At 47.1% G+C, this 25,009-nt stretch overlaps 1 protein-coding gene across 1 annotated transcript in view; it reads left to right on the plus strand.

Annotated features, from left to right (window-relative positions):
* CLIC6 (chloride intracellular channel 6) overlaps nt 1–25,009 on the plus strand; it is an 86,934-nt gene that overhangs the window by 61,276 nt on the left and 649 nt on the right. The window contains exon 6 of the mRNA XM_059392306.1: nt 22,798–22,877. Within this exon, the coding sequence (XP_059248289.1) occupies nt 22,798–22,877 (80 nt within the window). The remainder of the gene's footprint in view (nt 1–22,797; nt 22,878–25,009) is intronic.

Here is a 25,009-nt window from a genome sequence, read left to right on the forward strand (position 1 = left end):
ATACGTGCCCTCCTTAATACCCACCACCAGGCTAACCCAACCCCCCACCCGCCTCCCCTCCAAACCCTCACTTTGTTTCTCATAGTCCACAGTCTCTCATGGTTTGTCTCCCCCTCCGGTTTCCCCCAACTCACTTCTCCTCTCCATCTCCCCATGTCCTCTGTGTTATTCCTTATGCTCCACAAATAAGTGAAACCATATGATAATTGACTCTCTCTGCTTGACTTATTTCACTCAGCATAATCTCCACCAGTCCCATCCATGTTGATACAAAAGTTGGGTATTCATCCTTTCTGATGGAGGCATAATACTCCATTGTATATATGGACCATATCTTCTTTATCCATTCGTCTGCTGAAGGGCGTCTTGGTTCTTTCCACAGTTTGGCGATTGTGGCCACTGCTGCTATGACTACTGGGGTACAGATGGCTCTTCTTTTCACTACATCTGTATCTTTGGGGTAAATACCCAGTAGTGTAACTGCAGAGTCATAGGGTAGCTCTATTTTTAATTTCTTAAGAAATCTTCACACTGTTTTCAAAAGTGGCTGCACCAACCTGCATTCCCATCAATAGTGTAAGAAGGTTCCCCTTTCTCCACATTCTCTCCAACACTTACTGTCTTATTGATTTTGGCCATTCTAACTGGTAAACACCACCATCTTGAAGGCAAGGAAGAACCACTTAGCTATGACATCTGGTCATCTCTCTTGAGACCTTGGCCATTGAACCAATATTGAGCTCTATGGAATGTGCTTCTCCTCCTTCCTAAGGAAAGTCATCATTCTTTGGGGTCCAGGTCCTTTGTCCACCTATGGCAGAGCTTGGACTTGTGTCCAGACCTCTGAGTGATAGCTGAGGACTACGAATACAAGGCAGTGTTTCTCAAAGTGTGATCCTCCAATCAGTAGCATCTGTCTCTCTTGGGAACTTGTTAGAAGTGTACCTTCTTGAGCCCCACCTTGACCCGACTGAGTCAGAAGTTCTGACATCTGAATGTTGATGAGTCCTCTAGGGAATTCTGATGCTTGCTGAAGTTTGAGAAGCACTTTCCATGGTAGGCCAAAGCAAACCTTTTGTGGGGGGTTGTGGTGGTGGTGTCAGTTCAATATTTTTCATCATGGGAAGAAGAGTTGAGTGCTGAATGGTGATTTTTATCACTCTTCCTTTTATTCATTCATACATTCATTTTTAAAAAAATTTATTTATTTTCAGCATAACAGTATCATTATTTTTTCACCACACCCAGTGCTCCATGCAATCCGTGCCCTCTATAATACCCACCGCCTCTTTTTTAAATTTAAATTCAATCATCCAAGATATAGTTTTTGATATAATGTTCAATGATTCATTAGTTGCATGAAACACCCAGTGCTTATCACATCATATGCTCTCCTTAATGCCCAGGACCCAGTAATCCCCTCCCTACCCACATCCCTTTCTGCAACCTTCAGTTTGTTTCCCAGAGTCATGAGTCTCATATGGTTTGCCTCCCTCTCTGATTTCTTCCCATTAAGCTTCCTCTCCCTACCCCTATTGTCCTCTGCACTATTCCTTATGTTCTACAAAGAGTGAAGCCGTATGATAATTGTGTTTCTTTGATTAACTGATTTCACTTAGCTTAACACCCTCCAGTACCATCCACCTAACACCAGTCAGAATGGCTAAAATTAACAGGACAGGGAAAACAAATGCTGGCGAGGATGTGGAGAAAGGGGAGCTCTCTTGTGCTGTTGGTGGGAATGCAGTCCACTCTGGAAAACAGTATGGAGGTTCCCCAGGATGTTAAAAATAGAGCTACCCTATGACCCAGCAATTACACTACTGGGTATTTACCCCAAAGATAGAGATGTAGTGAAAAGAAGGAGCATACACACCCCAATATTCATAGCAACAATGTCCACAATATCCAAACTGTGCAAGGAGCCAAGGTGACCATCAATGGATGAATGGATAAAGAAGATGTTCATACATACATTCATTTTTGAATGCCCATTCCTGCATCAGGCACCACATAGAGCAGAAGGACATATTGGGCATATATCCTTCCTTCAGGTAGTTGAAGAGGAGTCATGGCGTCGATAATGGGGACTTTTCTATTGAAAAGTAAGGCAGAGGGAGCCTGGGTGGCTCAGTAGGTTAAGCCTCTGCCTTTGGCTCAGGTCATGATCTCAGGGTCCTGGGATCGAGTCCAGCATCGGGCTCTCTGCTCAGCAGGGACCCTGCTTCCCCTTCTCTCTCTGCCTGCCTCTCTGCCTACTTGTGATCTCTGTCTGTCAAATAAATACATAAAATCTTTAAAAAAATTAAGGCAGAATGCTTGAATGCTACAGAGACATCAAGGCAATACTATGAGTTTGGGAACATCTTGATTTGCAGAGGTGAGATTGGAAATGTCAATGGGGTGAGAGAATTAGCAGTCATATGGTGGAAATGAGCCTAATGAGTTCTGGAAATAGTAACAGTAACCTGAGACTGGTCAGAGTTAGAGGAAAGAGCTTGTGCTGAAAGTTATATGGTTGAATTTCTCCATTCAGTTGAGGACCCCAAAGGTGCTGGCCTCAACGACTGAGGGGGCTGGGTGGTTGGCCTTCAGTGCACTTCTCAGTGATTGACTCTGAAACCTTCTGTCTGGTAGGGAGGTATTTTCAGACTTCTCTACAGTACAAGCCTCAAGCAATTTGGCATGACTCGTGTGGTTGGGAAATAGCCGTGCTCCCAGGACAGCTTGACATGTCACTTGAGAAGCCTCCTTCATCTGAGCTGTTCTTTTTAAGAAAGAGCTTTGAGCTGATTCTGAACTTGGAAGAGAGTCCAGCAAACAGCAAGTGGACACAGAAGGTCAAGTCATGAGTGCATGCCTCATCAAGGCCTGTCTTGCCTTCCAAGCATGAAGCAGACTACAGAGCTGGACTGGGTTCATCATTCATCTGCATTTTCAAATTGCAGCATTAAATTCTCTGTAGTCCACTTCCATTCCTTGAATCCATCTATATAACTGTATTATATATATATATATATATATATATATATATATAATTTAGTTATCAGATTTTTTCATTAATCAGAAAACTTTATGGCCAACCGTGTTAGATAATAGAGAATTTATTGCAGCTATGACTGCTCTTATTTTTGAAGATAACACTAGCTGACATCAATTTAGTATGGGCTCAGTTATCATACTGCTGTTTTAAATTCACTATTTTGTGTCATACTTACACTTATACTAGGAAGTAAGCCTTATGACTGTCTCCAGCTTATAAGTGAGCAAAATGAGTGACAGGATGGGGTATCTTCAAGGTTCTACAGTGAGTGGCATGACATGCACACACACACCACACACACCCCACACTCATGATCCTGGAGGGAGATGGTATCGCATCTGAGAGAGAGATAGGGATTCACATGAGTATGTGGTAGTTGAGTTCTGACAGGCTGAGCATTTTGGAGAAGCCACTCTTAACTCTTAGAGGACTGGTTACCTGTTTGCTGACATGAAATCCCTTCCTCACAGGTTTGCTGTGAGGGAAAAAAAAAATGAGATAATATGTTGAAAAGCTCTGCTCTATTAACTATCCCCCCTCCATATCCCTTTTTTCTGCCACCAGATCCAAAAGTTAGTTTTCTCTGGGAGGTCATGGATGTGGATCCATGGTTGTGGATTTCTGATGGATCTCCTGATCCAACTCTTTTATCCCAAATCAAATGGGCCAAGTCCGTTTCTGATCTGTCTGGCCAGGTAACCTTGGTAATTAGTAGATTAACTGTGGGTTTCTTCTGGACCTTTTGCAAGAGCCAGGAATACTGACATAGACTTAGACCTGCTCAGCCTCTGACAGATGGATGCCAGCATCCCTGAAAATAAAGATGTCTTGTCTTCGGGTCTGTGTGTTTGGTTCCCTGGGTACTCTTCCACCCTGGGGAGGTCATCTTTTCCTCTGCTTCCCCGGGGGCAGATCCTGTACCTGGTGGTTTAGGCATATAGGGCTTCACATCCATACCTTCTCCAGCAAACAGTATTTCAGATATCCTCTCACTAAACCTCCTGACCTCCCATCTCACTCACTGCTACCCTCACTGGCTGAATTTTAGCTCCTTTTTTTTTTTTTTTTTAAAGTAGGCTCTACACCCAGCATGGAGGTCAACATGGGGCTTGAACTCACAGCCCTGAGCTGAGATCAAGAGTCAGATGCTAAACTGACTGTGCCACCCAAGCACCCCATTGGATTTTAGCTCCGGATAAATTCATGTAATAGGGTTTCCCATGAGCTTGTGTCTCTCAGGGGTTCAGGAAAAAGCTTTATGCCTGCAGCAGAAACAAGTGTTTTCACTTCAGTTTTCTAGAGTGAGTAGGATGTTTTGAAATACATAAAGAAATATCTAAAAGGACTTCCTTGCTTCCATCCTGGCCCCCATCAGCCCACACCCCCTCTCTTCTCTTCTATGCCTTTGTCGATTCGTATATATTCTGGAAGAATCCATGTATCCCAGTACAAGCCAACATGATACACATTATCACCTGCCCCTTTCATTCCACAAAATGTAACATTCCATACACAATATTCTGGACATTGTTTTTTACTCACGTAATAAAATGTCCTAGAACTTTGTGCATATCCAAACACGGAGAGCTTCTTAATCTTTGTGTTGCTTCACAGTAGCTTGGAGGTTCCATGCTTTATTTAACAAAGCCATTCTTGATGGACATCTGGGTTTGTTTCCAGTTGTTTGCCATCGCCAGAGAAGCTGCAATGAATCATCTTGTACACATGTCATCTCAGAAGTGTCCCCTCAGTACAAATTCTCAGAAGCGCAGTGGCTGGGTCAGAGGACATGTGGACTGCAGCTTTGTTAACTCTTGTCTCATGGGCCTCCACAGGTGTTATGCTGGTTCCCACTCTCCTGGGCAAGGAGCCTCCCAGGCTCCATGGTAATTGTTCCAACCCCAGTGCAGTTTTCATTTGCATATCTATTCATGTGCTTAAGAAATAGGATTCCCTTTTTTAATTTTTTTAAGATTTTATTTATTTATTTGAGAGAGAGAGTGAGCGTGAGAGAGAACACAGCAGAGGCAGAGGGAGAGGGAGAAGTAAATTCCCCTGCTGAGCAGGAAGCCTGATGCAGGGCTAGAACCCAGGAACCTTGAGATTATGACCTGAGCCTTAGACAGACACTTAACCAATGAACTACCCAGGTTCTCCAAGAAATAGGTTTTAAAGAACAATTATTTTCTTTCTGTCTCCTTAAAGGAATGGAATATTGCCTGTTCGTCATCTCCTGTGAATCCATGGAAGCCTGCACACCCTTCCCCTGTGGGAAGTCTCAGCTTTCCTGGCCCATAGGTCATCTGAGACCCTCTTTGTTGCAAAGCAATTTGTTATTTTCAGAATAGATTCCTTCCAGTTCCAACCTAAGTATGCTTCCCACATTCCCAGGCAGAGCCTGTGAAGTCCTACCCATCAACACTCCCTCACCATTGGCTTCACTCCCTGCCAGTCAGCTGCTCCCAGAGCACCAAGTCAGGGCTCTAGCCCTTTGTTGGAAACTGTGGAGAGAGCTCTAATTATGGAGATAAAAGCCACGTGGGGTGTAGAGCAGGGCTCAGGTTGAAGGGGCCCCTTCTTGGCTCTTCCCCATCTCAGTAGATTCATGTGTGTGTTTTGGGAGGGGAGTGACTGGCTGCCTCCAGGTTTAGTCCTTAGGACCCATGTGACAGCAAATGGCAGGAATAATGGCACTTATGCCCTTTGACGGTTCTTATAAAAATTTTTTTTAAAGGTATCCGGAAAAAGTGACTTCAAGTTGCTTTAGTCTTTGAGGAATCTTATCTCTCTCCTTAATGAGGAGTCACAGAATCCATTGAAAACTCATACATTCATCTTGCTGTCATGGCCTCTGTGTGGATCTCTGTCTCTCTATACTTGGTGCAGATGCAGCAGCCAGCTATGCTCCCTGCTCTGTGCCCCATCTCCTCCTCAAGGCACAGAATTCTTTCTCTGCCTTCCCAGGGACTGGCAGCCAGCATTGGGAGCTCCTATGTTGATCAGCTGCCATGTTTGGCAACTGATCTTGGAGGGACAGCTGAATGGGCAGTTAACGTCCATCCATCATTTCAAATGCAGGGAAATAAACTCAGCCCTCAGGCAGGGCAAAGACCAAGCAGGAGGTGAATCCTCCAGGGGCCATGTTCTCTGCAAATAGTGCAGGTGAGAGCCTGCATTCCTTCCCACCACATGCTGCATTTTCCACTGTGCCTCAATGGCCCTTATTACAGTGTTGAATCAGGAGTGGGATGGAGGTTTCACACACCAGATACCAGATGGCTGTGAGGTAGGGATGCCTGGGTTTCCTGCATCTTCGGCTAAGTGTGCCACCTACATCCCCTCATCTGGAGAGCATTTTTTTTTTTTTTTTTTTGCCTTCCCTCTGATTTTTCTCCCTTAAATTTACTCCACTAACCTCTCACTCTGCCATCTTCCTAAAGTGAACCCCCATCTCCGGTGCTTGGCCCAGGGCTCTGGTGACCAGCGAAGCCTTGGGAGACAATTATAGAAGGTCATGTCCCAGCTGGACTCTTTATAGTCCAGGACTACTTTAACTTTTCCAGAATTCAGTTTCTTCATCTGTAAAATGGGTTAGTAATAGCAATATCCAACGGTCAAGGGTAAGGACTGAAGGAGACATTTAGAAAGTGACAGTCCCCATGGAATGCTCTGTGACGGCCATGGGATGTTCCACTCATGATTGGTGGTGACCCCATTTGCTGCTCCTTTCAACCCACCATGAGTGTATGTAGAGCCACACTTGACCTGGGCTGCTCCCAGGCAGTGACAGTGTGTGGCAGGGTGTGACAGGGGTATTCTGATGGGCTCATTCCTGGAAGGATGTGGGGTTCCTCTGTCAGATAGTTTTGGCTTGAGGATTCTCCATGGGTTTGACTAGAACTTTTTTAGAACTGTGCTATTGAGAAGCTTTGCCTATCTGCTCCCCTCTCCCTCCTTCCCACGGTTAGACCTGCCTCTAGTTTGATGGCTCTCCCACTCCTGGTTCCTTCCCTCTTTCCAGCACAGTGGTGTCTATATCTTGGTCTCTGCTTCTTAGAGAACCTGAAACTAGCATGACACCCAACACATTTTAGTTCCCTCTCTTCTTAGCCAAATATATAGCTCTAAGGCCATGTATAACCATTTATTATCTAGAAATCATTTAAAGGGACAATGATGGATGTTAATTATTCATTTTTAAATTATTTTCTCTCAACCTGGTGGAATTCCTGTAAGTATCTCTCAGATTGTGAATCACGGGACTTTTTTGAGCATTAGGATTTGGGGGAGCTGCTTTTCATGCAGACAGACAAAATTCTCAGGGTCTTTTTCTCTTGTTGATCAGGGACTAGGTATTTTAAAACGTGTCTTTTTCCTACATGAAGATAAGGGAATAGTGTTCCCACCTCTGCCAGAGCTGTGCTCCCCGAAACCAGTGTCTCTCCACCCAAGGGCTGGAGTGGCTGGGAGGATCACCTCAGGCCTGGGAACTTCTATGTGTGTGCACAGAATCACCTCTGGTCTCTTTCTGGTCTCAGAAGGTAGTACTCCTTCCCTCTGAATTTGCTTTATCTGATTTTTCTAGGAATCTCAGCTCCTTGGTGCTGCAGTGGTTAGAAACCCTCAAAACCTTACTCCTTTCACTCCATAAATCAGCCTGTGGGTCCTGGGCAGCTCAGAGTAATGATACCATAAACATGAGGTGACAGAGTGTGGAGTGGTTTTAGAGATCATTAAATTGACTCACCACATTTGCTAGGTGAGAAAGGAGGCCTAGGTTATAGCGGAAATTGTATTTCTTTTGCATTTCCCTTGACTTCCAACCATCCGTCCATCTACCGACACATTCACCTACTAATCCATTCACCCATCCATCCAACCATCCATCCATCCATCCACTGACTCATCTAACCATCCATCCATCCATCCATCCATCCATCCATCCATCCATCCATATACCAGGGCTAGGCTCTGAGAATACAAAGAATAAAATGTGACGTCTTTCCACTGAAGCTTTCCCAGTCCAGAACTGCCTAGATTCCTTTCCTTAAAAAGGCTCAATTCAACCTTGTCCCTGAAATAGCCCAACTGTGTCATCCATCACTCAGCCTCTTGCAGTGGAAGCCTTTCAGATTCCATCAGCAACACTTTGATTGTGGGTATGCAGGTCACAAAGAGCAAGATCAGCCACGCATGCCTGTCCGTAGCTTCTTCCCAGAAGAAGGCACGCTTATGCTCAGTCTAGGCAGTGGGAAGCAGGTGCCTCCAGGCTCTGTGGCTCTCCCAGCAGAGAGAACCCACTTTTCAAGCTCTGCCTCCCTCCACTCTCCTACCTTCTCTTATCCCCACCCCGTTGCCCTGGTAACTCACCTTTCTTCTTTTGGCTCCCTGCATGCATGTTAGCTTTGGGGCCACCCAGAGATGGGTTCCTTTTATGGTCCTCCTTGTCCCATTGTCCTTCACATCAGAGATCCTTTCTCTCTTGGAGAAAATTCATTACCTTCTGTCATCACTGCTTGTATAGAAGAGGCCCTGATGTGTGGGGTGGGAGCTCAGGAATGGAGGGAGGATGACAGGTATTTGAGCCATTACCAAGCTTATGGTGCTTACCTTCTAGATGGCCAGAGGTCCAGAAGGTCCATTCAAAAGAAGCAACTTTTAAATAGGTCACTGATACCAGTACTGGGCATAAGAGAAAGGCAAGAGAATCAATAGTGAGGTCTCTGGAAGAAACCATCAGCTCCCCTAGCCATGGTGATGGAGAAAGGCCAGAGCATCTTGTCAAGGACTCCTTTCTGCCACTCCCATCAGCTGGGTGAGTCACAGAGCAGTCCTCTCATGATGCTCCTGGGTCCCAGTGTCATCTGAAGGCAGATGCAGGTTGTGAGTAACTGGTCACCCAGCTACCAGGAGAACAATCTTGGACAGGCCATGAAAGCTCCTGGATGTCAGGACCTTTACCAGAAAACAAGGATTAATAAAAATATCTTCACACCCCAGTGCTGGGTACTAATGCATAGAAGACTTGCAGCATGCTATGCACACCACCAGTGAAGGGTACGTTGAGCCCTACATGGCGTGTTTGAGTGCTGCACAAACACCACCCCCTCAGGTACCAGGATTTGGCGATCTTCAGGATGAGCTGAACAGTTTTTGGAACAGTGGTGCTTAACCCTTCATGTTTCAACCCCCGCTGAGAAGCTCTCCCAATACCCGTGTGTGAACACACACACACACACACACACACACACACACACACACACAGAACACTGAAAGTGTTGCTAAGGACCCAGGTGAGAAACTCATTCTTAGCGGGAAAGACACAGCCTCAGAAACTTCCCAGGGGAGCTCATATAGGATGTGGTCCCTCAGTCAAGCCAGTGCCTCAGGACTCTGAGGGTCCTGGCTGTGCTAAGCTGTGGGGCCCAGACTTTTCAAGATTTGGGGGCTACCTCTGATTTCAAGTCTGTAGAGGTCCCAGTCTGTGATTGAAAGGTGAAGAAAAGACTTGGGACCATGAGCTGGTGGCAGCATCATGTTTTCCTGGTTTTTTGTTTGAAACGGAGAAGAGAGATCAGGTGAAGCCTTGCACGTTGGCTGATTCTGGCCCAGCACTGTCAGCATGTGGAGGAAAAACTGAGAAAATGCGGAGACGTGGCTTGGGTTTATCATCCTTTTTTTTTTTTCCCCCCTTTCTTTTTTTTTTCCTCTTTCTTTTTTCCTCGTGCATGTGTACGGCTTTCCCAATCCTCTGTTGTGAGACATCAAGTTCTTTTCTTTTTTCGTAATTTTTAAAAAATTTTAAATTAAAGTAAATTAATTAACATATAACGTATTATTGGTTTCAGAGGTAGAGGTCAGGATTCATCCGTCTTATACCACACCCAGCGCTCTTTACATCACGTGCCCTCCTTAATGTCCATCACCCTGTTACCCCTTTCCCCAGCCCCATCCATGAAAAGGGTTACATCTGTGCTATTGCTGCTGATAAAGAAGGCAGGGGTCCCTTGGGCCTACCTTGTAGTTTTGCACTAGAGCTGCTTTGAGACCTCAGGAAACCGCTTCCTCTTTTAGGTGGGTGCAAACCCGCCGATCATCAGATAATACTCGTCACGTCCTTTGAAGACAACTCTTCTAGTACCTGAGCACCTGGGGTTTCCTCTATGGCTTGAAAGCATGGTGACCAAGATAGGCAGATGCCAAGATGCATGGCCACACCTGCAGCTCCTCTGGGTGACCAGATGCTGCACACCATGGCGTGTCTACAGTGGACGTGTAAAGCAAGGTCTTGGATCTCGCCATTGTCATTGTGACTGTGGTCTCTTTTCAGCAGTGCGTGTGCCCTGGTGTGCCACAGACCTAGGGGACATTCTGGACTTTGCATGTACTTGGAGATTGGGTTGGGAGCCAGACGGAGTAGCAGGCTGGAGCCCTGAACCTTACCCGCAGGAACCAGAGACATCTAGAGGCTCCTTGCTCCCGCTGTCCATTCGCCCTCAATCCTTTCTCACACTTTTCAAAAAGCACAGTGATTCTGGCTGACATTCATCTTGTGATCTTGGCAAGGCACTTAGCTCCAGAAATCTCAGTTTTCAAATTTGAGAAGTGGAATCATAATCACATGGACTTTGCAGGATAGGTATGATGATGACACGAGGCCATTTTTGTGAAGGTGATTCATTAACAGTTTCTCACATGTTATTTTTACAAAGATGGGCTATTGTTAGGGCAACTTGAGAGGGAAAGGAACAAAGAGTGAGGGTAGATTCTAGGGTTCCACTCTTGGAAAGGAGGTCCCAGAGCCTCCCTGTGGGTCCACATAGAAGACAGTCCCAGCCCTGAAAGAGCCCTTGGCACGGACATGCAGTAGGTGTATTGTGGACACTTTTGTGTGCCCAGTGTCATTTTAAGCCAGTCCCTGCCTGTTCCCACCTGGTCCCCTTCATACCCATGGAAGTGGTACCCTGTGAATCCTTGGCTTACTGAGGAAGAAATCAGAAAGGAACTTCTCCCAGTGGCACAGCTAGGAGGTGGCGTGGTCAGAATTTGAACCTAGGCTGTGTGGTTCTTGCCCAGCTCTGAGCCATGGCTCTGCTGGATATAGGACGGAGCTCCAGGAAAAGCTCACAGAGCTTGCCCTGCTGGCTTGTTCCCCAGAGAGAACAGCCTTCACCGGGTTCATCCCCATGGTCGTCCTGTCACCCACTGCATCCCTGAGGCTTACAAAAGGGACACATGAGGGCTCTGGCTCTCTATTCCTTGCACGCTGAGCACAGGCAGCATGCACACCCCACCCTTGGGATTTCCCTGAGGGCCCCACGTCCAAGTGTGTGACCTGGGAGTCCCTGGGCATCCCTCCAGGTCTGGGTGTCTGTGACAAATCAGTCACTGGCTCTCCTTTGCTAGGATTGCAGTAACAGAGGACGACAAACTGGGTGTCTTAAAACAACAGAAATGTATTGTCTCACAGTTCTGGAAGCCAGAGGTCCTAAATCAAGGTGTCAGCAGGGCTGATTGCTTCTGGGGAAGAATCAGTCTCGAGAGAATCTGTCCCAGGCCTTTGTCCTAACTTCTGCTGATGGCCAGTAATCCTTGGTGTTTCTTAGCTGGGGGCAGCGATACTCCAATCTCTGCCTCTGTCTCCACGTGGGCTCCCTGTGTCTCTGTCTCATCATGTGAATGTCTCACGTGACATCCTTTTTATAAGGATGTCTGTCATATTGGATTAGGGGCCCTCCCTACTCCAGCATTACCTCAAATTCACTAATGACATCAGCAGCAAGCCTACTTCCAAATTGGGTCACACTGGCGGTACTGGGGTTTAGGATGTCAACATGTTTTTTTTTGGAGGGGGGACAAAATGCAAGCCCTAACATCAGCTTTGCATACAACTGGCCTAATGGGTAGTATCTTTTGTCTTGTTTAAGTTTCCTTGGACTGGGTCAGTTTGCAGAGTTGTTACAAGATTCCTTTTGCTGCAAATACCCAGAAGGTGTCTCCTCTGGGGCTGCTCTGGGCGGGGGAGATGGAGAGTTGTGACCCTTGTCCCCTGGGCGGTTCCACCTGCCAAGTGAGGCTTCTTCGGGGTCGCCTGTGGGCTTCTCAGAATTTATCAGAACTGCTTTTGGGGTGTGATGGGGTCTTGTTGAAGACACAGTTTCTGCGGGTAAGAACCAAGAATTCGTTTTTCTTGGTAGGTGTTATGGGTTTAATTGTGTCCCTCGAGAAGATATGTTGAAGTCCTAACCCCCAGGACTTCAGAACGAGCCTCTTGGCAGATGGTGTTCATGAAGCGGAGGTCATGCTAGAGGAGACTGGGTCCTCTCATGCAATAGGACTATTGTCCTCATAAGAAGAGAAGAGACACCCACTGGCACGACGGCTGTGTGATGACACAGAGACACTGGGGATTAGGCCATGTGACGACAAGCAGAGACTGCTGAGTTGAAGCTGCCAGCCTAGGGAGGCCCAGCCAGTCACTCCCAGAAGCTAGCAGGAGGCCACAAAGGATTCTACAGAGTCGGAGAGGGAACCTACATGGTCTCGCCCCCTTCCCTCATGGGGGTCATGGGACACTGTGAGGCCTCTTCCTCCCGGGTTCCTGACCCTCGTGCTCCTTCAAAGAAGGAAGAGCTGAGGAGAAATGGATGGCAGACAGTGGGAAACATCAACTGTGTGTCAGGAGTTTTATGCATTGTCTCATTTGTCCCTCATCTGACTCTTCTGAGGCCAAGATTCGTAACCTTGTCCCCACTTCACAGATGGGAAGTGAGGGAACTTGTCAGAAGGTTCATGGCTGGTATGTAGCCAGGCGGGGCTTCCTGGGGACTTCCCGGGGGATAGTCTGTGTGACATTGCTTGGTTCTTGCTGGCTCTGACCTGGACAACCTCTGTGAGGTGGTTCAGCAAACACCATGGGGACCCTTCCTACCCTCCACGGCAGCTGGGCTATGCTACACCCTACAAGTGACACATTCCCCAAACTGTAGTCTTTCCCTGCAAACCCCAAGCCAGCCTGAAGAGCAGCCCCAACTCAGGGCCACCAACATGGCGCCCTGTCTGTCCCTGAGTGCTCAGTGCCCAGGGCTTCCGGGCAGGGGGACCCAGAGGATCCCAAGGTGTCCAAGTCCTTAAGGAGGTCTATGACATCTGCGTGTTTTTTCCAGATGTGCTCCAAACTTGGACCTCATTGTCCTGCGGGGGCTGGGACTGTGAGTCACATGGAGAGGCTCCTCATAGTTATCAGGGGACTAGTAAGATTCCTCCTCAGAATATGCTTCAGATCATACACCACACACACACACACACACACACACACAATGCTTCAGATCATACACCACACACACACACACACACACACACACACACACACACACACAGCTGATCGGCCTGCCTTGAAGTCATTTTCATGACTGTTTCTCCTCGTGCCCCATTTATGGGCCTTAGCTATTGTACACAGTTTCCTGTTGACCTCTGTGGTGTTGGCCCCTTTGAATTCCTCCTGTCTGGAAGCCAAAGCCAACTTTTCTCCAGGCCTTATCTCCAGGAAAACTGTACAAATGAGCTCAGGTCAGCTGGTCTGAGCCCGGGTTCTTCCCAAAAGCACCACTCTGAAGGCTTTCAGGATCACTTTGCTCTCTCTTTTTTGGGCCCAGTGAAGTCAGGGCCCTGACCCAGCCCGGAGTAACTTCCCTTTCATTTCTCAAGAGCTCCCAAAGCTCCAGATAGTCAGACTAACCTTTTACCCAGATTTCCTCATTTAGTTCTTAGAACCATCCAATTAGATAAGCACTCTGACACTTCCCATTGTACAGATTTAAAAACCCTCAAAAAGGAGGCATGGGGTTGTTATGTAATTTATCTAAGGTCCTCTAACTAATGGTTTTCAGAACTTGGACTCTAACCCAGATGTATTGAGGATGTGTAATCAAAATTCCACACAGCAGCCTGAATGTCTGAGGCATGTGCATATAGGTAGGCACGTACATGACAGGCAATGTTGCGTAGATAGATAACAGGTAGATGGAGACTCTAGACATCAAAGGCTGTGAACTTCCACAGGAGATAGATATTGTTTGATGTTATATATATTTTTTCTAAATCTGTCTTTCAAAATTATACCCAATACAGGCAATCTGCCTTATGATGACCATCTCCTAGGGGAGGAAATGAATGTCCAGAGAAGATTCTGTGGCTGAGGGGTCTCCATGTGCCCATGCTGTGTGCTGACCTGCCCCCGGGAACCCCCTGTGGTGCGGGGCTTCATGGGGCCCCTGTTGGGGGAGCTGGCATGGACAGTGGTGGTCCAAGCCTCTCCCTCAGGATATCACCTCATGTCTTCAGAACACTGGACATTGGACATGAGGCCTCATTCCCAGGAGCACGTCGGTTGCCACCAAACAGTATCTGAGGGGGACACGGGAAGCTGGAGCCCCCTCTGGTGCCAAATCCCCACCTGACCACGATGGGGTCTGCAGCTAGGGAGGGGGAGGGGCCGGAGCAGGGAGCCCTACCCGGGGAGGCTGGTCTGGAGCTCGACTTGTGGGTTTAGGCCTGCCTCCCCGCCACCGCCAGGGCTGAGGCTGGTCAGCCAAGCGCTTCTGCTTCCCCACCTACAACAGGAGGCCCTTAACAGTGATGACGTCACAGGATGGTTATGCAGTAAATGAGTTTCTGTGTGAAGGATGTTTCAGCGGCGTCGGGGTGCCGTTGTAGGCGACAGCCCCGGGGCGGCAGAGGCCGATCTTTGGCCCCCAGATGATCATGTCGGCCATGGCGGTTGCTGCCGCTAAGTCAGGTCCCGGGTTTGTCTTGGCTTGACTTGTTTCCATTTTCAATTGAAAATTAAATTTGGATAGACTTCAGCTTGACTAGGTCTGCTCCCTGGGCGCTGGCCAGCGAGCGCTGAGTAACTGCAGACAGGGTGGGGTCACCGGGATTTGGTTATTGGATTTTTTCCCCCCTGCGGTTCTGGGCAGCCTCTCCATGACAGGCAGCTGCGTCGTCTTAAGACTGGACTTTCCGGGAGAGCCTTCGGGTCACTCCAGGCGTCAGCTGGAAAGGGCTGCTCTTGGACGAGGTCACCGACCTGTACTGGGAGCTGCCTCCTTCTGACCTGGAGCTCCTGAGCCCATCACAGTCGGGGTGACACCCAGCTCCAACGGCTGTCACTCCACTGCTAGGCTCTTGGAACTGCTGTTTCCGCAGCAGGCCTGGGCTGCTCATCTGTGATCCTCTCTGTGCTTTCCCTGGCTGTAGCCTGTTCTCTACCCCTCTGACACTTTCCGCACCTGAGCTTTGCGGGGAGGCAGAGGCGGGGCACCCCAGCCGGACACATCCCTGTCCAGCCACGCGTCCTGTAGACCCCAACCACGACGTCTCCTTCCCTGGCTGGGACTCAGTTAGCTGTGCCCGTCCTTGGCAGCTCTCCTGTTCTCCTCCAGCATGCTGACTGCGACCCGTCTCTCCATGCCCGCCCCCGCCCCCACCCAGGAACCACAGCAGGCCAGTTCTCAGGACACCAGCCCAGGCCAGATCGAAAATTATGTGAAACTAAAGCTTGAATGGGGAGAGCTTCACTTGGGGCACACACTGAATGCTTGTGTGTGTGTGTGAGAGAGAGAGAGGGAAAGAGAGAAAGAAAAGAGTGGTTTTTTTCTTCATTTGTTTAAAAAATTTTGTCTAGGGCAAGAAGTCACTAGATACACCAATCCAGAACACTCAATCATGAGGACATGGGGGCCAGACCACCATTAAGGTGTGCAGAAACGGAGGGGTCCTCCTGGGCGTATCCAGCTTGCTGGTCTTCTGGTGTAGACTGAGGTGCCGCAGCCTCCCAGGGTGACTGGGTTATGACAGGTGGGAAGCAGTCCTGAAACCTGGCACTCTGCATTTTGTTGGGGATGTAGGAATGACACCCTCTTCAGAGTCCTTTATGAGGCTTTGTACCATGCTGGGCCGCTGGTGTCGGATGCAAACAGCGTCGATAACTCTACAAAAAGTTGCCAGACGATTTATCCCATTGGCACCAAGCCTAGAATTATAATCAGATCTTGACTTCTTCAAAGCTTTCTTGCTTTGGACTTTCCAAATCGAAAATAAATATTGAGGGCAATTACCTTCCTTTAGTCCTCTGATGTGCGAAGGGGAGTTTTCATCCATTAATTCAAGAAACCTCTCATTTCATTCGGAAGGTATTAGCCCATGGAATATCAACACAGTCCGTCTAGGTTTTGACTAAAAGGAGGGAAGATTTATTATGCCCCGGGTTAATATTTTCCTCTCTTTAAGAAGTCTTGGGCATGCCAGACGCTCCTTTTCAGACAAAACCGGCTGTTTTCTTCCCATTACTGGATGCATTGTTTGTGCGCCCCGCCGGCTTGCCATGGTCAGAACTTCCTCAAGGGGGCAGCAAAGCACAACGCCGGCTGCTTTTCTGGGGCTGTCCCTGGGGTGGCGGAGCCCTTGGGCACTTGCCTGCAGAGGGGGAATGGTTATTGGATTAGTGCTTGCCTCCTCAGGAGTTTCTTTGGGGTTGATAGGAAAGCACTTCTCCTGCAGTGAAAGCCTGAACTTCCCCAGTCTCATTTTTAGAGAGCTGCGAACATGACCAGACCTATTAATTACTTAATTGAGGTTCTGGGCTTTGAAGATGAAAAGTGTGTGTGAGTGGTAAGTTCTGTTGTTTCCAGGCTGGGAGAGCTCTTTCCTGGGGCTCTTCTGAGTGTCTCTCCAAGTCATAGGTCCACTGTGGTGACTTTCTCAGGTGACATGGACCACCCAGCCCACCCCTGTGGATCAAGGAAGTGTGTCTTAGGTGAACCTACTTGCCAATACTTCCTTGCTCTCAAGCCACACCATGTTGCCTATGGAATCCCAGCAAAGGGACTCATCGTGTGTCCCTCTCACCCTGATCTAGTCACAGGCCCCGGATAGTGGCTGAGAATCTGCAGGGGGTGCTGGCCCATTATGGTCTCTGCTTGGCTGAGATAGCCTGAGGTGGGTGCGCTGATGGCTTTGTGGCCGTTCCCCAGGGTAGAGGATACCGATCTCATCACCGAGCAGCACCTCCCAGTGCCAGGTCAGCTCAGGGTGAGCAATGCCTGTAGCTTCATCCACGGGGATGGAGGAACGGAAGGTAAGATACGGAGGTGTCTTGCACCAATGGACCAAAGTCACCCAGAATAATGGAAGCCTTGGAATGTGGCATTAATGCTCTAGTTAACAAAGGACTTTCACATCCATATTACCTCACAGGACCTGCTAGAAGGTTCTTGTGAAGAAGCTGCTAGGAGGAGGAGGAGGGACTGCAGGGCTGGAAGTGGACCTGGAGAGAAGATCTTCCCTAAAAGCTCCTGTGTCCCTCCCGCCCGGCCTCCCCTTTCTCCTTCCCATTATATGGGAGCGCCGAAGTCCTTAGCAGGCAAAATCCTAAAGGCAAGCTTTCCCCAACTGTGGCCTAAGATATTAGCCTTGTCTTGATAGAATTTAAAATTAATCCCTATAAAGCGGGGTGTTAGACACACTCTGCTGCTCTTAGTGAAGTAGTCCTTGTAGACAGTAACTTGTTTTCCTTTGCATCTGAACAGAAGGGCAAGAGACATCATTTAAGAAACTGGGGGCGCCTGGGTGGCTCATTGGTTTAATCCTCTGCCTTCGGCTCAGGTCATGATCTTGGGGTCCTGGGATCGAGCCCCACATTGGGCTTTCTGCTAGGCAGGGGGCCTGCTTCCTCCTCTCTGCTTCCTCTCTGCCTACTTCTGATCTCTGTCTGTCAAATAAATAAATAAAATCTTAAAAAAAAAAAAAAAAGAAACTGAAAAGTCTAGATGCGGCAGTAAAGGCTGGGGCGGGACACCCGAAGCCCCCCAGTCCAGGGTGAACTTCACTGTCCTGTGTCGGGCACACTCTTCCTTCCCTCCCCTCACTTGGAGTCCAGGGCCTCACATGGCCGGGAAGTAGTTTTGTTTGTTTTGAGAGCCTGTGCAACTCTCTGAGCTGGATTATGATGATCTCCAGTGCAAGACCTTGGCTCACACCCTCCGGAAGTCCAAAAAGCCCGGAGCACCGCGGTCTGCCGGTGGCCTGCCTTCCGCACCCGCTGGCCTGGAGTGTGGATGTGCAGGTGAAGAAATGAGACAAAGGGGAAAGGGGCTTCCGTTCATCCAAACAGCTGTGTCTTTGGTGAGGTCCTTTGGGTTACAAACCACAGAGAGAGATTCCAGCTTATCGGTTGAATCAAAATGTAATTGAAGCTGGGAATATACTGGAAAGATTTGGGAGATTTACAGGCTCCGGGGGGGGGGGTGCGGTATGTCATGCTAAGTGGGCCCCTCCTCGCTGAGCTGCCCCCAGGACAGCTGCCCTTCAGGTGGCCTGGCCTCAACGACTGCTGTTTGGGTCTTGCAGGTCCAACCTTGAACCACTCAGGAGCCCGGATCTGAGTAGGTCAATGGGATGTGGCCAGGGGGTCAGAACACAAGCCCGTGCTTGTGTGTGTGTGTGTGTGTGTGTGTGTGTGTATGTGTGTGTGTGTGATGTTAGAGAACCAGCAGCTTCTCCAAGTTGTCTGGTTGGCCATTTTGCATCGTATAGTTTCATACATCATCTGTCCAGCCCTCCCATAGCCCTGCCAGGGGGCCACTGTTTGTCTCCTATGAATGCTAAATGCAGCAGGAAAAAATACTACTCTTGGGGATTTCTTCGGCTAATTACCTATTTCCTACCAGAACAGTATACTTTCTTTAAGGGTTGCCAGGTTTTCTGTTAATAGGATTTTAAAAGTAGAGATAAGTACCAAGAATAAAATTAACATTGTCTGCAATCTCGCCATTCGGAGAGAATAATCTTCATATTTGGGTCATATCCATCAGATAGATATAGACAGACAGATATACAGATAGATACTATACATAATATATACATCTACTTTTTTTTTAAAGATTTTATTTTTTTATTTGACACAGAGAGAGAGAAAGCGAGAGAGGGAACACAAGCAGGGGAAATGGGAGAGGGAGAAGCAGGCTTCCCACCGAAGAGGGAGCCCGATGCTCAGGACCCTGGATCCCAGGACCCTGGGATCATGACCTGAGCCAAAGACAGATACCTAATGACTGAGCCACCCAGGTGCTCCTATGTATCTACTTCTAACAAAAATATGATTATAATGAGCACATTGTTTTGTGATCTTTCTCTCCATTTGCTGAATTTCCTATTCCATTAAATACTCTCTCATTTTTAATGGGCTCTTAATATCTTCCATCTGACACATGGGGCAAAATATATTTACTTAGTCCTCCACTGCTGGGCAGTTTGGTACTCCAAATTGTTTTTTTGCTGTCATAAGCAATGAAGTGATGAACATCCTTGCCTAAGTATTTGTGTACATCTGTGTGACTGTTTCTTTAGGACAAATTTTACAAGGGAAAATATTAGGTTAAAGGTGGACCCTTGTAAAGTTTTTGGGTAAGCAGGATCAAATACCCTTCTGAAATGTCCCAAGCGTCCTCCCCACCACACCAAATAAGACTCCAGTGCCGAGCATTATGCATTTATAAAATGTTTACCTATTTTACAGTGACATCTCATTGCTGTCTCAACTTTTTTTGTTGTTTTTTAAAATACTTTTTAACATATAAGGTATTTAAATTACTTATATAGGGTATGACATATAAAACACACAGATCTTAAGAGTGTAACTCAATGAACTTGTATGTATAGGGCTGTCTATGTGACCACCATGCTGGTCAAGGTCTAGAATGTTTCCACCACTCCAGAAGGCTGTCTGTGCCCAAATAAGGTCACACTCAATAGGTGGGGGGTGTTAGGGCTCAGTCATAAATTTTTTTAGGGGGTCACCACTCATCTTCACTGGATTTACTTCCCAGGGATAGCTTACCTGCTGAAGGTAAGGCGGCCCATTTCTTTGTGTCAAGTGGGAAGCGGGAAGCACTCCATCTTCTCATCCCCTGTGACACGTCTTGGTCCACATCTGGTGCAGATTCTTGCAAGTGTTTTCACTACATAAACTTAATAAACTATGATCAGCTCCTTCTGCCAGAAGCGTCTTACAAAGAGAGAGCATGGATTTGAGCACATGTGTGTCTTTAATTTTAAGACAACAGTTAGCAAAAAGACATGATGATGACAAGAAATAGGTCTATGGATCTGAATTTTGAGCTATTGAACATAAGAACCAGATCCCTAGGTGGTTGTCAGTAAGTTACCGTGTATTTTTAAAAAAGTACTCTGTGTTTTCTTTCTGCCTCCCTTGAATGAATAAAGATGCTTGAACAGGTGACAGATGTGGCATTGTTTATCCAGGCTTAGTTTGGGTTTGCATTTATTCTTTGCCATTCTTCAAAACTCAGATTAAAAATGGCTTCTAAGGGCTCAGGTATCTTCCACATGTAGTAGGCACTCTGTGGGTGTCATATTTACCTGTGTAAGGTAGTAGAAAGTCACAATGTTAGTTATTTTTTAAAGAGACTTTATTTATTTATTTGAGAGAGAGCGCACGAGCAAGCGAGGGAGAAGGAGAAACAGACTGCTTCCTAAGCAGGGAGCTTGACGTGGGGCTCGATCCCAGGACCCTGGGATCATGACCTGAGCCTAACGCAGAGGCTTAACCCACTGAGCCACCCAGGTGTCCCACAACATTAATTATTGACGTATGGATTTAAAATTGAAGCATTTTTGAACCAAAAGTTCAAACATCCGAAAAAAGAGAAATTAAGATGATGGAACACAGTACAGTGGGAGTTTGGGAAAAATAAAATCTTTCAGCAAAACACACACATGTGCTGGGGATTGTACCTGGCACCTGACGCTGGCAGGTGGGGACCCATTCAGCCTATGCACTTCACCGAATCCATAGCAGTTACAGAGCTCTTGTCTCCCATTCTGCAGACCTGGCGCTCGGCTCCTCTTTCTCTAGGGGGCTGGTGGCCTCTTATCCCATTCCTGCTAGTTTCACCCAGATCTGAGGCTTCCCCACTGACCCCTCAACTATTCTGCCTGTCACTCCCTGCTGGATCCTGTTTCCTGAAACCAATCCCTCAAATCTCTCCTAGATTCAACCGAAAACCACCATATCAACCGTCATGACTCAAGACCCACAGTAGAGAAATGTGTTGTAGCATACGACCCACTGTATGTGTAAGCGTGTGCATATGTACATGCTTGTATGCATACGTGGATAATGTACCCCCCCCACAAAAAAACCCCACAAGTCAGGATTCATGAAGTAATGTTTGCTTTTCTTGCATGGAGCCCTCTCGGACATGTGCTAATCCTTGTCATTGCATCCTATTCCGTGCCCTCTCATTGGGTTCCATGTCATTAAGATTGATGTTATAGCCACCTGGGATCAGAAGGGAAGGTGAAGTCCTTAGCCTTGTTCTCAAGGTTCTCGCCAACCTGCCACCCCCAGGCTCCCTGTCCCTACCACTTGGCCCACCATCCTTCAGCCTTTCTTCCAGACTCCGTGTAGGAGCTCTTGGTTTTATTTCCCCCAAATGCCCCACTATCAGCCCCACTATCCCACAAAGTGCCCTACTATCAGCAGTTCCTAAGGTTCCATGCTCATTCCTGCCTGTCCCTCTTTGGCCTTTCTCTACCTCATTCTCCTTGTCCTGTGGGCCCTGTTCAATCCCTGCCTCCTCTCTGAAGCACCCTGACCAGGACCCCCTCTCTTGTTTCTTGCCCACCCATCGGACGTCTAGATCAAGACGGTGAGCTCTGTTCTCATAACTCTTAATTTACACCGTGTCCAGGTTGGTTTCCCAGTTCCAACCATTAGGGAGATGCTTGGCCAGGAAAAGACACTTGGCACTTCAGCAAGTTACTTATGCCTTGAGTACCCGACTTCTCCTCTCTCCAAGTCTCTGTCCTCAGGCTGCCTATGGTGGTGGTGAGGAAATGGGAATGTTTTGGTAGCAAGTTTAAACCAGAAGCCATTTTCCTGCTAAGGTTTCAAGGTTAGGTAGGCAGGTGCACCTGAAAAGGTGTTTGGAGTGCCATGCTTACATGCTTTCTGGTTACACTGGCTTTTATGAGCTAGCCAAGCAACCTACCCTCTTCTCAGAATATCGTTTTTACAGAAAACACATTATATTGTATCTAAGTTCCAAACGACTACCTACCAACAGATTTGGAACACTGCTGGTCCTGTGGTTGAACACCTCCTGTACTGTACGGTCTCACCACCTTTCCGTGTGGGCATGTCTTATCTTCCCAAACTCGATGCCAAGCCTTGGAGCACAAGCACCGTGTCTCCAGCCTCCTGCCATTTACTGCAGAGCTGAGCATACTGCCTTGTAACAGGCAAGCTCCCTCCGTGACTACCCATTGGGGATATCCCTGCCGGCTCCGGGAACCCAGTGATTTCATCTGTGTCCTCATCTGAGTTTGTCCCAGAGGGAGTGGGTCCCTGTCTGTTGTTTGGAAGATTTTGAGGGGTACTTGACAGGCCAGAGAGAAAAAAGTGAGAGCTGATGAAGGCAGTGGGGAGGAGACAAAAAACAAGGAATGACAGGGGTGGAGAAGGAAGCTGATGGAGGAGACCCAAGCAACAAAAAGGAAGAAAGGAAGACAGGGGGTGGAGGGGACCGAGGTGTAAACAGGAGGAAAGTGAAAGGGGAGAAACAAAGCGAGGACAGGAAAATCAGGAGAGAAAAAGGTAGGGAAAACAAAAAGTAAAGAGAAAGAAAAATATATATATAATTCTACTCATCTGACCAGAAACTGTTTTTCAGGGGAAAAGAGCAGAGAAGCTAACTTGGGGGAGGACATGGAAAGGAAATGCAGAGTTGGGATGCCCGTCCTGGATGGGAAGGTAAGGAGGGGGAGAGAATTGCGATCTTGCAGCACGGGAGGATTAGGGAGATGCTTTCCCAACATTGCGGGTGCATTCAACACCTCTGGCCTGCACACTTAGCAATGGTTAAGATGATAAATTTTATGGTATGTGTATTTACCTTAAGAACAACAACAAAATAGCAAAGACCCAATTTGATCAACCTCTCATTCAGTGAACAAAGAGCCCTAGGTCACTGCATCTGGCATATGTACTCAATTTTATCCCATACATTTCTAATGTGTAAACTAAATTTTAAGCTTCATACTAGATGATATCCAACAGAAATATTGATTTGAAATAAATAAGAGAAATGCTCCAGAGGGAAGGATTGACTATTTCTTTTGTTTTTCTTTTAAAGTTTTATTTATTTATTTGAGAGAGAGAGAGAGAGAGAGAGAGAATATTCATGCAGGGAGGAGTGGAGGGGGAGGGAAAGAAGGAGGGGAATGAATGTCAAGCAGACTCTGTGCTAAGCATGAGCCAAGCAGGGGGTTCGATCCCAGGACCCAGAGATCACGACCCTGAGATCATGACCTGAGCCAAAACCAAGAGTAGACACTCAGCTAACTGAGCCACCCAGTTGCTGAAGGATTGACTTTAACTCGATAAGAGTTTAGGTTACATGGTTGCATGCACACACACTGAAGATTTGCAAACATACACTTAAGGACTCTACATTTCCTTGCATATAAATTTTACAGCAAAAGAAAAACCTGTAAATAAATATTTAGCTCTAAACTAAAGTAGACCAAGGAGAAGGCTCAGGTAGGTGTTTCTGTGGGACAAGGAGCTACGCTGACCTAGTAGAGTAAATATCTGTTTACTGACCCAAGGAGAGCTGGTAAGGAATGACCATGGGACAGATGTCAGGTGGGCTGTCCCTGCTCCTAATTTATTTAGATGACACATGGGTCCCCATTTGGTCATAAGTTCTTGTATTTTCCTCCTCAGCTGAGATAGATTTCAAAGCACCATTTATGCCCTCAGAATAGGTTATCATCAATTCATTAGGGCATTGGGGGGTTATAATGGGTCCTTAAAGATGTCCAGGTCCTAGACTTTGGACCATGTGACTATGTCATATTACACATCAAAGGAGGATTAAGGTTGTAGATGGAACCGCAGTTGCCAATCAGCTGACCTTAAGATAAAGTTAATCCTGGTAGCCAGGATTACACAATGTTTCTGGTATAATCACAGAGGTCCTCAAGTGAGAAAGCAGAAGAGTCAGAACCAGAGAGATTCCATCATGAGGAAGACTCAGCCTGCCTGTGCGAGGTTTTTGAGGAGGGAAAGGAGGGTATGAGCCACGAGATGTGCCTGGCCTCTGTAAGCTGGAAAGGAATATAGCCCTGCTGATACCTGAATTTTAGTTTAGTTAGGCCCATGTCAGTCTTCAACCAGAATAAATCTGTGTTTTTTTAATGTTATTTCTTTATTTAACAGAGAGAGAGTGAGCACACAAGAAGGGGGAGTAGCAGAGGGAGAAGGAGAAGCAGGCTCCCTGCTGAACCCAGACCTGGGGCTTGATCCCAGGACCTGAGATCATGACCTGAGCCAATGGCAGATGCTTAACCAACTGAGCCACCCAGGCACCCCTACCTGTGTTGTGTTGTTTTCAGCCACTTAGTCTGTGATAATTTGTTACAGCAGCGACAGAAAACAAATACAGACATAAATCCTTGAAAATCTACTCAAAAGGCTTAAAGCTCTTCAGTACATGGTCAATGAGTACCTCACTCTCAGAAAGCCTCTGAATTACATGCATGTGTCAAAAAAATAAATTCCTAATAGTTGTCTACAGGCCAACAAGCCAACAATTATGCTTTTAAAATAGCTGTTCATTAAATTGGTTGAAAAATTTTAAATTATTTTTTGAATAGTTGGGTGTATGTTTGTGTACATGGGTCACCTCAAAACCATATCACACAGGAAGCTTGAGGGGTAGTTTAAACTGTGGAGAGCTCTGGAAAGTCAGACATTGTCTAGAGAACTGAAAATAGAGAGACTCAGTCATTTACCTTACTTGTTGCCTCTCCACATCAATGAAAACCTAATCTTCTCTGTTGTGTAGAGCTGGAACCTCCAGAATTACAAATCTTTAGCTC

Source organism: Mustela nigripes, chromosome 2, assembly GCF_022355385.1.
Source record: "Mustela nigripes isolate SB6536 chromosome 2, MUSNIG.SB6536, whole genome shotgun sequence".
In the NCBI taxonomy this organism is placed as follows: domain Eukaryota; kingdom Metazoa; phylum Chordata; class Mammalia; order Carnivora; family Mustelidae; genus Mustela; species Mustela nigripes.